This window comes from Aulonocara stuartgranti (genome assembly GCF_965226115.1).
Source record: "Aulonocara stuartgranti genome assembly, chromosome: 22".
Taxonomy (NCBI): Eukaryota; Metazoa; Chordata; class Actinopteri; order Cichliformes; family Cichlidae; genus Aulonocara; species Aulonocara stuartgranti.
This window is the reverse complement of record NC_138957.1, coordinates 31,726,165-31,743,354: the sequence shown is the minus strand read 5'-3', so window position 1 is coordinate 31,743,354 and position 17,190 is coordinate 31,726,165. Positions and strand designations below refer to the sequence as shown.

At 38.4% G+C, this 17,190-nt stretch overlaps 2 protein-coding genes across 2 annotated transcripts in view; both read right to left on the bottom strand.

The window, feature by feature from the left end:
* The window catches only part of LOC309699229 (class I histocompatibility antigen, F10 alpha chain-like), a 52,646-nt gene that overhangs the window by 9,946 nt on the left and 25,510 nt on the right, over positions 1-17,190 (bottom strand). The window lies entirely within an intron of this gene.
* LOC309699207 (class I histocompatibility antigen, F10 alpha chain-like) overlaps positions 8,037-17,190 on the bottom strand; it is a 63,423-nt gene continuing 54,269 nt past the window's right edge. The window contains exons 5-8 of the mRNA XM_082522130.1: positions 10,516-10,614; positions 10,320-10,337; positions 10,087-10,161; positions 8,037-9,649 (exon numbers count right to left, since the gene is read on the bottom strand). Of these exons, the coding sequence (XP_082378256.1) occupies positions 10,109-10,161; positions 10,320-10,337; positions 10,516-10,614 (170 nt within the window). The 3' untranslated portion in view covers positions 8,037-9,649; positions 10,087-10,108. The remainder of the gene's footprint in view (positions 9,650-10,086; positions 10,162-10,319; positions 10,338-10,515; positions 10,615-17,190) is intronic.

Sequence of the window (17,190 nt, the reverse complement as noted above, 5' to 3'; positions counted from 1 at the left end):
CTCCAGCAAACATCAGCTGATACTAGAAATTAATATTAAATAAATTCTAACAACAGCTGATCAAGCTTAAACGTGCTGCTGTTGTTTAGCGCGACATCCGCCGGTTTCCTCTTTCTGGCGCAAAGTGGGCGATAAATAAATGAGAGAGAAAAGCCGATCAGCTGATCATTGATCAGTTTAATGATTGAAGTAGCAACAGGAGAGGGAGGGGGAGAGAATGAGAGAAGAGGCAGCTGTGCAGCATAAAGACAGAATAAATCCAGCTTTGTGTCTTTTTTCCATTCTAGCTAAAGTCCGGGACAAACTGCGTCTCTTCTCAGCTCAATACGAAACGTGTAATATTTTCTCTGAATGAGGGACCATTCCATTTTTTAAGGAGCCGTTGGCAACTCTACTAACTAACCTTATGAATAAAATAAAGTTCACTATCAGTAACATCATAGCACCCACCCAGCTGTATATAAACTCCGTCAAGCTGGCTAGAACGCAGTATGAGTTATTGCAACTGACAGTAAAAAGTCAGCAACATGAAAATAAACTCCACCTAAACTTGGTTTATATCTGACCCAGATAGACTGCAGGTCATAACTTCTTACCTGAAGTTCAGTTCACCTGACACTCGGACTGGTGGCTGCCTCGGGGCTCTCCTCCTGCCTCCCCTTCCCTCATCCACCTGCTGCCTCTGTGGAAGCCCCGCCATAGCCACCACCAAACAACTGAGTTATTTTTACACATCGACCTGCATCTGGCCAATCCACCACCTCTCATTGTTCATGCCATTACAAAAAAAATAAAAAATAAGTCACCGGGCACATGCCCGGTATGCCCGATGGCCAGTCCAGGTATGTTAACCTGCAACCAAATCTGCAGCTCCATACAGCAATGTTACGACTTAGATTATATCTTATAACTCATAACTCTTATGTTAGCTCCCCTCAGTAGCATACTGTCTGAAATATTCCACGGCTGCAATAATTCTTTAAGTGTTATTTTTTCCTTGGTATTCTAATTTCACCGAAGTTTACTAAACTCAACAAACTTGATATTACTTACCGGGACATTTATTCTGTCCTCATTTTCTTTCACCGAAAAATTGTTTCCTGCAGTGCCGTCTTTCGCGCTTGGCTCTCCTACCTTTGCTAACGTGATGCGCATAGCGCAGAAGCGATGCTGCATTCACTTACACTCGGATATCTGAGCTTCACCGTGAAAACATAATCGGACATTTGATATTTGATTGAAGTTTATTATTTTGCCTTTGGGGTGGCACCTGGGGTGGCCAGTCTGGTTGGGGGGGTGGCCTGTGCACCCCCAGGCCACCCCGCCGGACACGCCATTGGCCACCGTGCTCCCTCACCATCCAGTTGGTAATGGTCAGTGTGAGCAATTTAATCACACTGTGCACAGTGTACTATGCACCCTTCCTTCCACAGAGAAAAGAGACTGTCTCTGTTTTCTACCACAGGTTACCACATCAGTCGACTGATAAGTCACCATTTTTCTTGATTTTTAGATCAATTGCCTGTTACGAAGGATTCATGAGCCTGTGGGCGGCAGCACTCATGACTGGATTGTGGAACACCAGACCCAGTTACGCCATAGGTTTTAAAGGTGTCACTAAAACACTGCAGCTAACACGCTGATCAGCATGTAAGGAATCATGTAAGTACCCCTGCAAGACTGTTTACCTTAAAGGGTTGGCATTAGAGACCATTACAAAATTCAAGATATTTGGAGTCCAGTAGTCTTTAAAGTGCTTAAAACCCAAGGAAAGGGGGGATCAGTTTATACAGTCACCACTGTGGATGACCTTGTCCTAGTTCCCTATCAAAGCCTGATTATGAGGGCTTGCTCCAGGCATTTTCCACAAAATTTAGAAATACACATAGTTGCAAAAAGTTCAGTGACCAATTACCTTTCCTAAATGACATATGCAAAAAATAAGAGTATTGTCAATAGGGACCAATTCCCAGTTTTTACATGATCAAAATTATTCACAAAAGGCTTCAATAAACAGAAAATGTGTGCCGACAAGAGAACAGTGCACAAAAATGAAAAGATATTTGAGCTTGACGCTTTAATGGGTTTAACATGACTTAGTCAGCACTCCGCACCATACAGGTAGTACAAGCACACCTGAAAACACTGACCAGCTAACAGTTTTAAGCATTTGGGCGCAACCTCGGTAGTTCACCAATTCACCTATTGCAAACGTCCAAGTTTCTATCAAGTTTCATAAATCCATCGGCAACTATTACCTAACTAGTCTTTTGAGTCTCCACATTCATAGATATTGACATTTTGTCTTAGCATTTGAATGAAAATATCCTGGTAGGGTAGCTTAAAAGTCCAAACAAACAGTAATAAGAATGTATTTCGGACTTCTCTCGAATAAGTGCTCAGAGAAACTACATGATAAAGAGTAAATAAAATAAAGAGCTATACAAATCTACAGGTATCATTTAGCATGTTACTGTACATGTTAAGGTTTATGAGTACAATTAGAGAAAGACTGAACAAATATGGTATGTTTGGTTAGTTGTCAGGTGAAAGTCTCCTCCTCCTTTCTAAATTCCAGTGCAGATTAAGTTTTAAAGTTTCAACAGAAAATACCAAAGTGGAAATGTTTGGCCTTAATGCACAGCACCATGTTGAGGAACGAATAAATAAACACAGCATATCACTTGTCAACATGGTGGTGGAGGAATGATGACGCAAGCTTGTTTTGCAGCCATGGGAACTAGACACGTTGCAGCACAGACACCTATATGTTCACAACCACATCATGTCCAATTACGAACCACAATCTAACTTCTTTAGACTGTAGAAAGAGGGAAAAACCATATAATTAAATCAGGTGATTTGAACATGGAACCTCACAGTCAACAGTGCTGAGCACTGTACCTCTGTGCTTTCAAACTGGAAAATCACACAAATTTAATAATTTGTTTGTCTTTTGTCTGTGATTGTAAATGTGAGTTACCAGAAAAAGCAATCCATTTAAAAATAATCCTGATGGACATTTTTGACAGATATGCTGCAAGAAAAATGCTTTGGGTGGCAAACAGTCTTGGCCTTTGCCTACAGCAAATTATTGAGCTGATGTACAGATGGTATGTTACTGTTTTTGTGTTATTTGTTTTTCACAAAATTAAGTCAAATCTTTACATAGAGCTGTGATTTTAAGTCATCATGGTCTTGAACGAGGGAATTTAAAATATATGGGCCTACTGTTCTACTGCATGTTTCACGTGGAATTCCAATAAAATTGATTCATGTTTGTGGCTGTAATGTGACAAAATGTGGGAAAGTTCAAATGGGCCGACTACTTTTGCAAGCCACTGTATATTAAAAGATTACAGCTATTTTACTCATACTTATATAAAAGTTATTCAAAATAATAATAGTTTGACTTTTCATTACACTGCAGACCAGCACCGACCAGGAACAAACCTGACAACAATCTGCTGGCAATGCTAAATTTGTACGATTGTACACAGACCAGTAAAATCTAAGAACAGCTTCAGCTGTTCTACAGGCAGTTATAGCATAAAGCTTGATTCATGCTTTCCTCATGGCATAGTCACATAAAGCTAACACTTCTTTTGAGAATATTTTCAAGCCAAACGCTGGACAGTCACATCAGCAGGTGGAGTTTTTCCTACTTACAGGAGGATCATTGCTGCTTGGATTATATCCTGTGTTGTTGCAGCATCTGCTCTTCATGTTTCTTGCTGGGGTTAATTTTTCTCATCTCACTTTTTCTCATCCTTGAATTAGTTTGTGTTTTCTTCAACAATTTGAAAATATTGCTCGCAGGTGGTTTCTTAGCCATATGTCATACCCATGAAGTATTTTATATATTGTTTAGAATAAGTAGCAAGTATATTAAGGATGCAAGCTGATCAAACTAACATGGTCTAACTAACATGCATGGTCTCACCCTTGGGTGAATTTGCAGGGTGAACTGTCCTTGTAAATAATGTAAAGAACAATAGCTACTCTATTATACAATACAAAATTATACAAGAGACAGATACACAGTTCAAAGTTAGGAGGAAATTTCAATATTGTGTTAAATTCTTGAGTCGCCCTTATTCTTATTTCTTTATATTTTCTTTTCAAAGAGCCAGACTTTGTTTTAATTTTTAACTAGTCTTTATCAATAACTCTCCAGGCTTTTAGAAAGTCTTTCAAAGTGTTTCTTCTTATTCCCAAAGAGCTATAAGCTGAAAACTTACATCTCAGAATATCTTAGCATCATGTGCAGTGTGCCTAAAAAACTGTCTCTAGTTTATGGTCTATAGTCTCTGTGTAATATCTTCACAGAGAACAGAAAAATCAGCTTTAAACATCCTTCAAGAAGTCTGAAGAACTCTTCCTGAAGACCTCATAAAGGAAATGACAAGAAAGCTGCCCAAGAGTCTTTGTTAAAGACGATCATACCGAATGTTCACTTTCAAGCTTGTTAGAATTATACAGACTCTCTTTTTGCCTCATATACTGAATTTATACTTTTGTTTGTATGTTTGTTCATTTTTCCATAAATCATTGCACCTATTCCTAAAAAAAGTATTTTTTTAAAAAAAATGACACATAGCTCAAGACTTTTTCAGAGTTCTTTATATTTTGAGATGAAATGTGAGATTCATCATATCTGGTGTGATTTCTGTCAAATTGCTCATATTTTTAAGGACAAAGCCTGAACTAACATAGTATAACTACTTGTAAAGTGGATGAAGCATTCAACACAACAGAGAGTGAAAAAGGGCAGATCTGCAAAATGAATGTACATCAGCATCTGATCTAACCTGTTTTTAGCAGATAACTCCTCACATGTTCCAAATACTTTAGCCACTCCTGGGTGAAGTAGCTGCTCTAACAAAGCTTTGTTACTGTCACTCTTCGTTTTACTTTCAAAGGCCTGCTGTTCTTGAGTTATTAGTATTTGCATGTAGTGATATAGTCTTCTCTGTCATAGACTGACCATAACTGTTAAGTTCTTCACTCGCACCATCCTATTCACAACTGGTCTCTGTGGGACACAGACTGCAGTCAACAGAGTGAAATCCAGGACAGTCACATACAGTGGTATGCAAAAGTTTGGGTATCCCTGGTCACTTCCATGATTTTTCTTCAGAAATCTTTGGTTGTTTGGATCAGCAATTTCAGTTAAATATATCATACAGCAGACAAACATAATGATATTTGAGAAGTGAAATTAAGTTTTTAGGATTTACAGAAAGTGTGCAATAGTTACTTAAACAGAATTAGGCAGGTGCATAAATTTGGGCACCCTTATTGTTTTATTTATTGAAATACCTTTAGCACCGATTATTGGAACACATAGTTTGTTTGGTAAGCTTATTGACCCTTGACCTACATACACAGGTGAATCCAATCATGAGAGAGGGTATTTATGACTGCCCATTGCAAGTTTTTCTCCTCTTTGCATCTTCTCTGAAGAGTGGCAACATGGGAGCCTCAAAACAACTCAAATGACCTGAAAACAAAGATTGTTCAACATCATGGTTTAGGAGAAGTATACAAAAAGCTATCTCAGAGATTTCAGCTGTCAGTTTCCACTGTGAGGAACATAGTGAGGAAATGGGAGACCACAGGCACAGTTCTAGTTAAGGCCCGAAGTGACAGGTCAAGTAAAATCTTAGATAAGCAGAGGCAAAGGATGGTGAGAACAGTCAGGGTCAACCCACAGACCAGCTCCAAAGTCCTGCAACATCATCTTGCTGCAGATGGTGTCACTGTGCATCGTTCAACTATTAAGCGAGAGCAATGCAGGAGAAGACTTTTCTGTGCACATGCCACAACCAGAGTCGTTTGAGGTTTGCTAAAGCACATTTGGACAAGCCAGCTTCGTTTTGGAATAAGGTGCTGTGGACTGAGTTATTGAGTTATTTAGACATAACAAGAGGCGGTATGCATGGCGGAAACAGAACACAGCATCCCAAGAGAAACACTTGCTACCCACAGGTAGTGGTGACGGTTCCATCATGCTGTGGGGCTGTGTGGCCAGTGCAGGTACTGGGAATCTTGTTAAAGTTGATGGTCGCATGGATTCCAGTCAGTATCAGCAGATTCTTGGAAACAATGTTCAAGAATCAGTCACAAAGCTGAAGTTTGGCCGGGGCTGAATATTTCAACAAGACAACGACCCTAAACACTGCTCAAAGTCTACTAAGGCATTCATGCAGAGGAACAAGGACAATGTTCTGGAACGGCCATCTCAGTCCCCAGACCTGAATATTATTGAAAATCTATGGTGTGACTTAAAGCGGGCTGTCCATGCTGGGAAACCATCAAACCTGACTGAACTGGAGATGTTTTGTAGAATCCAGACTCTCATTGGAAGCTGTAGGAAGCATTTAGAGGCTGTTATTTCTGCAACAGGAGGATCTACCTAATATTGATGTAATATTTCTTTTGGGGTGCCCAAATTTATGCACCTGCCTAATTTAGTTTAAGTAACTATTGCACACTTTCTGTAAATCCTATAAACTTCTTTTCACTTCTCAAATATCATTATGTTTGTCTGCTGTATGATATATTTAACTGAAATTGCTGATCCACAAAAATCAATGATTTATGAAGAAAATCATGGAAATTATCAGGGGTGCCCAAACTTTTGCATACCACTGTACTAACAGCTAATATCACATCTTTACCACAGATGAACTTAGACAGACAGCAAAATTATTGTTTGTTTCATTTTTTATTAATCCCAGTTTAACTCCATCTGAGAAATACACTGGGATGAGATGGAGTGAAACCAAGAAGCGAGCTCTATATGTAGTACTAACGCAGACACAGATTTTGCTTTTTTTAAATAGTGACCTCAGGCTGAAAAATCCTATCCAATCAGAACTGACCCGAGTGGTTTTACAGAGAGTTTTGTCAGTAAGCACTGACACATTATTACACTTCCTGACATTCTGGATGAAAAGTGTTTGAATTAAGTCATGTGAGATGAGAAATGAGACCTCAGAATATAAAGTACTTTCTAATTTTGTACATTTTTACAGTTTCTTTTCCTTAAATATTAAAATATTGTTCCAGGCAAGGTCATCATCTTTGGATACTTCAACGTTTAAGCATAATGTAGATTTATCTACAGAAATTTTTTCTTAAATAATTTTAAAAGGTTTCTTTCAGAGTACAAATAAATAAATTTGATTATAATAAATGTTTTAATTTCTAATATAGCTGCTTTTTTGGTGCAAAAGATTTTGTTAGCCAGAACAATTTAGAGTTTACAGAGATTAAAAATAACAGTAAAAAAAATTTCCGGTGCTTTAAGAATGATTTTTTTAAAGCTTGGTGCAGCTCTCTGTGCTCAGGGTTGTTGTTTTTTTTGTCATTCAGCTTTTGGATTTAGTTTCTCCTGGACCGCAGCCTTAAACTCAGAAACACATACTAATCTAACCTGACAGTTTTACTAACATTAAACATAATACTACCAATTTTGAAAGAAACACCTTTTAAATCTCACACTGGAGTTCAGAGCACATGGAAATTAGTTTTGCTTGTAGGACGAAGGAGCATTTAGCTCAAAATATAAATAACTTCGCAGCACTTATTGTCCTCTCATGTTTTGAATGTGCAAAGTCTGTTTCTGAATGAATTATATATGTGATATATATGTAAAGCATAAATACACATAAATGTAAACTTCACAGGACTAAATCTGAATCATTAAATTGTTATCAGTTTGCTTTTTGTTTACAATCATATTTATTCATAATGTGGATCTACTGGCTTGAAGGGTTCAGTGTAGATTTTCTGCTAAACTATCAGCAACTAAAATAATCTGAGACATGTGGCTGAGAGCATCTCAAGCCTTACACTGTTAAAACACCAAACAGTGGCTATAGATGTAACACCATTTGGTTTTAAGAAGCCTTGATTATTAATGTTCGGCAAACATTATTTCAAAATCTCTGCACTAACAGTTCTTTTAAACTCTGTCAAGCTGGCTGGCGGTCATGTGTCAGTTCAAACAAAATGGCACGAGGCTGGAATTAAATTTTGCCATCAACTGGTAGTCTTTATTAAATAAGGTATGAGTTTACGTGTCAACACACGCCAAAGAACCCAACCCCCCTAAAAGCAGCTGGCTTCCTTTTATACTCTGATTCAGGCGACCATTCTGGAATAGCACAAGTCTATAAAGTGTGAAGGTTGATTCTGTTCATCTGGACGTAGTTTTCAGTGGGAGAAACATTTCGTCACTCATCCAGGTGACTTCTTCAGTCTCAGCTGACTGCAGGTTTCCCATAAACAGTGCATTTGCACAATAACTGAAACCAGCCCACTGAAGGAACAATGGGCTGTGAGGTCAGTTACTTCATCATATGCAAATTGTCAAGTCTAGTGTTGGTAAACCAAATGAAAAAAATAAACATCCACAAAAGCAAACATCGAACCACAATACAACACACACACAATACTTTTGTCACAAGGACACTTAATGGACTGGAGCTGGCATCATTACACCTAAGCTTACTGAGCTACTATCACGAGTTAAATTGTAGCTAATCCATTAATATTTGGGCTGGATTCATGAAACTTTAGCCAAGTGTACATTTTATTTTTTTTAAAAGTCACAGAAATTTGGATTATTTGGGACTTTATTGAAAAACAAAAGTACAAAAAGGCGAGAAAGAGCAATGCAGTTTTACTGATATATAAACAGAAACAAACCCACCAATGTGTTAAAAACATAACCCACACAACCCTCCAGAATCTCAACTTGAACTAAACTCTAAAATCAAAAACACTCAAAACATATCTTAAATCAAACAACAGAGAATAAACATAATCTTTATTAATTAAGAAATAAATCAGATATAAAGTAAAATCTTTTAAGGTCTCCTGGAATTCAACACATGTTTGTGAAGGGGGGCGGCTGCTTCCAAATAGAGCCCATTTCATTCATAATGTTGTAAATCCAAGCCCATTATGTATTCATGATCTGAATCCTGGGTTGTGTGAAATCCCAGAAATACACCTTAGACAAAGTGAATCTGTGAACTAAGGTGTAGGTCTGTTAGGTTATGTTGTGGTGATCCTCGGGTTGGTGGATTTGTGTTCATACTGCAGTGCAAAATTAAAACCAATGGAAGATGGACAAGAAAAGTTCAAAGCCATCAGGTGCTCAGTTTAGAAAAATAGAAAAGAAGAGGAGGAGAAACGAGCAAAAGATACAGGAAGCAAATGTGTCATGTATCCTGAAACAATCAGAATCAGAATACTTTATTAATCCCTAAGGAAGGTTACAGTTGCTCAAAGAAGAAATGGTAAAATAGTAACAGTAAAGACTAAACTCCAAGCAATACATTATGTTACAGATTTTAATATTAAGTCATTAGTTATTGTCAATTGTTGATTTGTCCTGTTCTCATTGTATGACGAATTATGATGGCTGTTTGGTAGCAGTTTGTATACAATGCATACTCTCTCTCTCTTCATATGTGTGTGTGTTTCTCTGGTGAAATTCAGCATGGTTCCAACGAAGGTTTTCTGTTCATGTACAATCCTTAATGTTTTATGTGCGTGTGTGTGTGGTGGTGGTGTTGGTGTGGAGGGGGGGGCAGAGGGAATGTTGGCCCGAATGCAATATATCTCCATAAAACTGCAGACAAAAATTAAACAACATTAAGATTTTGTTAAAACAGTGATTTAGAATAAATATCTGCTACATATTTACTGATAAAAATCAGTTACACATAAAAGACCTCTGGTTCAGTGAAATATTTGATTAGAAAACTTTGTGAGCATAAACATTTGTTTTAATCTGGCACAGTTTTATTATACATTAGTTAATAAATAGTTCATTAATGTTGTGTTGTCACTGTTTGTACTTGATACAACTTTAAAGTTTAACTGGCAAACAGATGTGAATTTTTCAGAAAAACGTCTTCCTTTTAATAATATAACTTACTATAATTTGACTTTTAGACACTTTTGATGAAAAGTAACTGAAAGTGTTGGTGGAGTTATAGTGTGTTGCAGCAGTTTACAGAAATAAAGAAACAGTTTAACAGCTTTGTTTAAAGTGAAGTAACTCACTGTGTGGAAGGTTGTTTGTCATTTAGAATTTTGGAGCAGGATTCAGTGGCTCCTTAACCACAGGATCCTTCATAGCTGTAAAAGTTCAGAAACACATTGTTAGTCCACATCCTGTCTGAACTTACACTTGTTCAGAACCCTGAAAAAGTTATTTACCATAAAATACAGAAAAATACTTTGTGATCTACAGAATGTTTAAGGTATAAGAGAAAACAGACACTAGTTTTACTTACGAGGCTGTAAGCATCTGCCTGAAGTAAAAGAGAAAATAAAGATAATTTAAACTCTTATAGTTATAATATTTCATGCATTTCCTTTGTCATATTATAATGTAATCCATATTTCCATGACACTGTGCCTGTGCTGCTTATACACTTTTGTATAAGAGCATTAACTAAAAATTATTTTTTTTATGTTTTTCTCCCTCACTTGTTTTCTTTTTGTAGACAATGAATCCAATCATAGCGCCGAGGACAAAAACCACAGCATCAACGGCAATGATGATGGCGAGATTATTTCCTGTAGGTACTGTAGATCAACAACAACAAACAAATAACAAACTGAGGCAGTAAAGAGAATAATCAGTTTCACCTAGATAAAAATAATGGAAAAAATATTAAGAAAATAAAAGACCAGCAGCTGCACGACAAACACAGAATCCACTTTAGCATATCACAGACTTGCAAACTTTGTCTCTATAAGCACAAAGTAAAGAAATATTTAAATACAAAGCTCAACAAAAAAGCATGTTGATGAGGATCTGTATTCATCAAAGCTCAGTAAAGAGTGAATAGACAACAATAAAGAGCTATGCTAGATAAAAAAATATCTGCTTTACAGCTTTCAAAACATTTAATTGGGAAAAATATTTTTAGGAAGCGAGCACTCACACGATGATCCATGTATGTTTGTATAACATATCAGTGTTACAGACTGAAGAGGAACTTAACAGATAAAACCACATGAACTGCAGGACTCTTAAAATTTATATTTTTCATTATTATCACTTCTGATTCCTGTGTTACCTTCATTGGTCCTGATCACTGCTTTGTCCAGTTTGTTGATGATGTCCTCGTTCACACCAGAGAGCTGAAACACACATCTGTATCTGTGCCAGTCTTCAGGTTTGATTGATGAGACATCCAGGTCAACACTCATCTGGAAGGTCCCGTCATTGTTGGTGAGAATCTCTCCTTTGTTCACACCCTCATGAAGCTCCACTCCATCTTTTTTCCAGACCATCTCGGCTCTGTTAGGATAGAAACCTGTAGCGTGGCAGGTGACTGGAGAGGAGGAAGACTTCTGGAGGAGAGACACTTTGGGGAGATCTGTGGAGTAAAGATAAACATTTGATTTCTGTGTCTGAGAACTGCACATGTCCAGATTCAGGACAGACTAAGAAACCCACTATTTCAGATCATCTGTGATCATTTCTTAGGGAGAGCTGATGAGACGGTGGTTCCACTCCTGATGATACACCAGGAGAAATTCAGCACTGCATGAGGACGAGGAGGAGAAAGAAGAGCCAGCACCAGCTGAGATATGGAGCGAGCAGGAGAAAATGTTCTCTCTTTGTGAAGGACTGGTAGAAAAGTTTAAAATAACTATCTCTCCTAAATCCATCTTTTTTAGTTAATCAGGGCTCTAGACTAACTTTTTGCCATGGTTGCACTGGTGTGCCTAACTTTTTTTCTTAGGTGCACCAGCACAAAGGTTAGGTGCACCCAAATTTTTTCAACCGCATCGCTTAACACCGCAGCTTTACATGTTCACTTTTTAAAAAAAATTGCTGTCCATACAGACAATATTGATTTGTAAATGATTAACTCACAAGCTTGTCAACACAAAGTTCTTTATTTGGAGCACAGTTCTACAACAAACAGAAGCTACCATATTTTTTTAGATCATAAGGCGCATCCGATTATAAGGTGCATTAAGCGAAACAAAACAGTCAAATAAGTCAAACTTTACTCATCAAATTCTTCTTGTTTCCTCCACTTCTGTACCATTGATCCATTAATGTGGAATTCTCTCGCAGCTGCTCTATTTCCATGTTCTAATGCGTGACTGATAGAGTTTGAAATCCGCTTTGTAAGCATGTCTCTTAACAGGTGCCATTTTGGGGTCCTTATACACATACAATATGGTAATATTATGTTGAAGCACAGTACGTATTACTCTGCGATGCTCCTGACTACAGTAGCCGTAATGATCCAACAATCCATCAAGCGGTGCAGCTTCATAGCTTACCACTAAAACATACTAAAACATTTTGACAGATTGACCAGAATTCATACATAAGGCACACTTTTGAGGAAATGAAAGGATTTTAGTTGCGCCTTGTAGTCCGAATAATATGGTACTGAAAAAGGTCTTGTGCTTAAAGTGCTTCACTGAGCTGACATTTAAACTTAAAATAATTTAAGATATATAAAATAAAAATAAAGTCAAAATAAAAAGAGCCTCAAAGGCTTTGAACTGAACATCTCAATATCTGAACATCTTACCTTGGACATGAGCATCTGAGAGGTTCCGCCCTTGACTATCTCTGATTGGTTTTGACCATAATATGGGCATAATGTGTGTCTGTTGTTGACCACACAGAGACTTTGAGTTGCAGAGACTTTTTTTTACTCAAAGGGCTGGTCGCACCGGTGCTGTCAAGGCTTTTTTTTTGTCACACCATTGAGAAATTATTTGCGACCAAATTGGTTGCACTCTAGAGACCTGTTAATGTTAAAATAATTTTATTATCAAGTTTTTTCAGTGTGGGACAAAGTACTCAGGTCCTTTAACAAAAAGTATAAAAGTAAGCACCCAGAGGGAGAGAGATGAGTTAGACTCTAGCCCAATGAAGCAAATGGAGGTTTTAAGAAAAGAAATGAAAATGATATTAATGGTATGGTTTAGTGTGTCAATACAGGTCACAAATAAATAAAGGTGGACTTTTCTCAAACCATAGATTAACATAATTGGGAGAAAACAGAGTTTTAAACCAAACAGCCAGAGTTTGGTTTAAAATTTTACAGCTTGACCTCCCACTTGTCCCGATCCTGAGAAGAAGCTCAAAGGACAGTTAATCTCCTGATGAAGACCAACAGAACATCGTGGACTTGAGAAGAATTAATAGCAGGCAAAAGTCAGTGCTTCTGAACCATTGACACTGTCAACTGAGGACACCAGCAGCAGCATGTAAGGAACCACAAGATGGAAACATGCACTGTGAATTACAGGCTGGGCAGTTGAACTGTGGAAAAGCACTGGACACTGATTGTCAGATTTGCCATGCGTGGAGTAATTTTGAAAGACAATACTGAAAAGAAACAGAGAAGAAACAGATTGTGTTTGCTGGAGATTCAAGACAACAAAGGACACTTTGAGAAGGGTACAGGGGCCAGTGGGAAGGTGAAGCCCAGAGGAGTATAATTGGGTTGAAATTGAAGCCTGAACTCATGATGGTGTTTAGAGATGTCCACCAGATCACAACAAAGAGGTAAACAAAAACACAAAACACACATATACAAATTGTTACATGTGAAATTATTTTTGGAAAGAATCAGAAGAACAATAGTTTGAATCAGACCTCAGTGAAAAGATGCATGAATTGATGCAAATGAACCCATAGATAAATCTGTTAGAGAGACAACTTTAATAGAAGGGAAGGCAAAAGTAGTAGAAAATAGGGATATTGTTTTGAACTGCCGTGCAACGCTTCTCCAGTCTCTTGCAGATTAAAGCCAGGCGATTGGGTCCTTATACGAATACTCCAGAGAAAGAATTGGAACTCACCCCGTTGGGAAGGACCATATTAAGTACTCCTGACCACACCAACAGCGTGCAAAATTGCCGAAAGACCCTCTTGGATTTATCAGAGCCACTGTAAAAAAAGTGAGTGACAACATAGACTAAGAGACGCCGACGCCCCTGCCTGTAGGTGATCTAGGAAGGTGGAGAGAGGGCTGTTTGGGTAGAATCCCGCCCTTGTTCTTCTCGCCCCTAGTCTACTCACCTATAGGACTTGGTGCGTCTGGTCATCATGAAGACGCTCGTCCTCCTAGTGGCTAGTATTGCACTCCTGGTGAGTTTATTAACACTCACCCGAAAAAAAGATGTAAAATCGACGACGCACAGAATCAAGAAATTGACGCTCTGCGCATTGCGGTGATGCAACACAGAGTAGCATTGGACATGATTCTCGCCGAGAAAGGAGGACTATGTGTCCTCTTTAACAACACATGCTGCACATACATTCCAGATAATGTACATTCATCCAATATGACCAACGCTCTGAAAACACTCAGACAACTTCAGGATGTACAACAAAAGGACTATGTTACAAACACAGAGGATTGGCTCACGTGGCTCTTGAGCGGCTCATGGAAGTACCTGCTGATTAAAGGACTTGTTTTTGTTGGTGTTCTACTATTGTTACTATGTCTGTTTACTTCATGTGTCATACCTTGTTTGAAGAACATGGTGTCGAAAATGGTAACGGCTTCAATTAATATGTACATTACCCTACCACATGATGTAGAAGAGGACATTGACTGGTATGAAACTTCAATGTAATAAAGTCACTGCTTAAGTCCTGACTAAAAATGTTCCAACAAGTGGCCATGGACTGATGTAGATGATGTGACTCGTTGTATATAATAAAGCCTTAGCATTTAGAAAGGCTCAATTAGGAGCCACTGTAAGGTTGCTAAATTGGTAAAAACAGGAGGGAATGTCATGGGATGTTTATGTTGGCTGATGCCACTTGTATTTCTATTTGTATTTTACTTATTTAGCAAAGGCCCTCCTGTGACTGGAAAAATACTGTTTTCATCTTCTTTGTAAGATGTGTTTGCTCTTAAATAGAGAAGTTACGCTATACTAGCTGTGAAAGTATAAACAGGAAGCCTGGACCGGCACAGTTCTGCATTTTATCTTTTCTGTGTATTTCTGAGAATACATGCTGCTCAGACATATTTGACTATAAATAAAGAGTGACAACTGCTGCAGTGGGTGAGTCTCTCTCGAGCTCTCACCCATGTGCACGTTAAAATTTGCAGACCTGTCTGAGTGCCATTTATTCTGACCTGAGTTGCATTACAGGAAAACTCCTGACAGCAGTGAAGGTTCTAAATTCAAAAACTTAAATATGTTAGTATGAGCACCAGAATGTACCCAAAAATAAATTTCAGTATTTCTTTCTTCAGTTATATGCCTCAGACTAAAAGTGTAATGATTATAACTGTCATGATCCGGAGTTTATGTTTTAGTAGTTATTATTATTCTGGGTTTTGTTTTCATGTTCCTATATGTTCCCCTGTCTGTGTGAAGTTTTTGTGTTGTGTCATTGCGTGTATGTGTTTCCTGTTTTATTTTGAAGGTCTGCGTCTTATGTGAGTGTTTTCAGTTTGCCTCCCTAGTCTCGTCACGTTAATCACTCCCAGCTGTGTCCCCCACCTGTGTGTGATCTCCCTGTGTTCTCTGAGTGTTTTTAAGTCTTGTCTTCTGTCTTAGTCATTGCTGGTTCGTCTGTGTTGTTTCCCCTCGATCTCCCTGCGTCTCTCCGTATGTATTTCCCCGGACCTTCCTTCATCTTCGTTTTTGTTTTGTTAGTTTTACCCAGTTTAGGTTTTCCTGTTTCACCTTCACCTAGTGATGGGCAGATGAAGCCTCATGAAGCACTGAAGCTTTTCATCCAATTGGTTCACCCCAACGCGAAGCTTCTTGAAGCTTCATTTGCTCTAGTAGGACACCTACTGTACGTAAAAATATTAGTTGGCATGAATTTGAAGAGTGTGGCCTTTTGCACACAGCCTGTAAATGTCAACAACAAAAGGAGTGTGTAAAACATGTATATTGTAGTGATGGCAGTATACTGTGTATATTTATACTGGCAGTATGGAAAATGATTATTTGGAAATGCCTAAAATGGAAATGATCATATACTGTGAGGTGTGGACAGTGGTTGTGCTTTTGTAACATTGAGGCAAGGACAGTGATTAGTGTTTAGGGGACACATCATTGGTTTTTATTTAAAAACAACAGTTTCTCCACTGTGGCAGGTCGTAGGCGATTTTTTTTTTTCTCCTAAACTGTCTCTAACTCTCACTAACCGCAACTCTCCATCAAACACCCACATTTTGAATGCAGTCTGAGGGGTTTATATCGCTGTCATAGCTCGCGGCAAAGTTCGAACCACTTCATGAACCAGTCACGTGGTACAGCCGGGCAGCGAGGCTTCGGACGTCATCATTTTCAGCTCCTCCCATAAATGAAGCAAGCCTCGATACGCACATCGTGGAAACGCCCCCTCAGTTACTGACACAAGCTTCGAAGTCTCGATACAGAACGTCACATCACTACCTTCACCCACCCCATTGCTGTTTGTATTTTCTTTTGTTAAATAAATACTTATCTACACCAGAGCTGCCGCATTTTGGGATCTCCAATTCCACACGTCTGCCACCGGACGTGACAATAACAGTAAGTTTGGGACCCCCAATACCCCATCGAACTATATAACTATATGATATAATTCAGTAATATTAATGCTCTTAGGTTGTTAAAGAGAAGTTTGACCACCTTGCTTGGATGATTACAATACACAGAATAGAAAGCGTCACTCTACCATGTCAAATGCTTTCTCTACATCATGGGAGAGGGCTATAGCTGGAGAAAAGTCACCTGGGGGGATTTATTTTGGGCTGCCCAGATAATATCAATTAGGCGTCTAATGTCTTTATCCTGTCTTCCTTCTCTCACCCCAACCGCAGCCGATGGCCCCGCCCCTCCCTGAACCTGCTTCTGCCGGAGGTTTCTTCCTGTTAAAAGGGAGTTTTTCCTTCCCACTGTTGCCAAAGTGATTGCTCATAGGGGGTCATATGATTGTAGGGTTTTTCTCTGTATCTATTATTGTATGATCTACTGTACAATATAAAGCGCCTTGAGGTGACTGTTGTTGTGATTTGGTGCTATATAAATTGAATTGAATTAATGTTATTGGCAGAGCTATGAGTCTGGATAAAGCCAACTTTTTTAGGGTGTAAAATTTTGCAGTTACAGTTAATCAGTTTTCTTGGTCTGTAACTATTACATTTAAGTGGGTCTTTG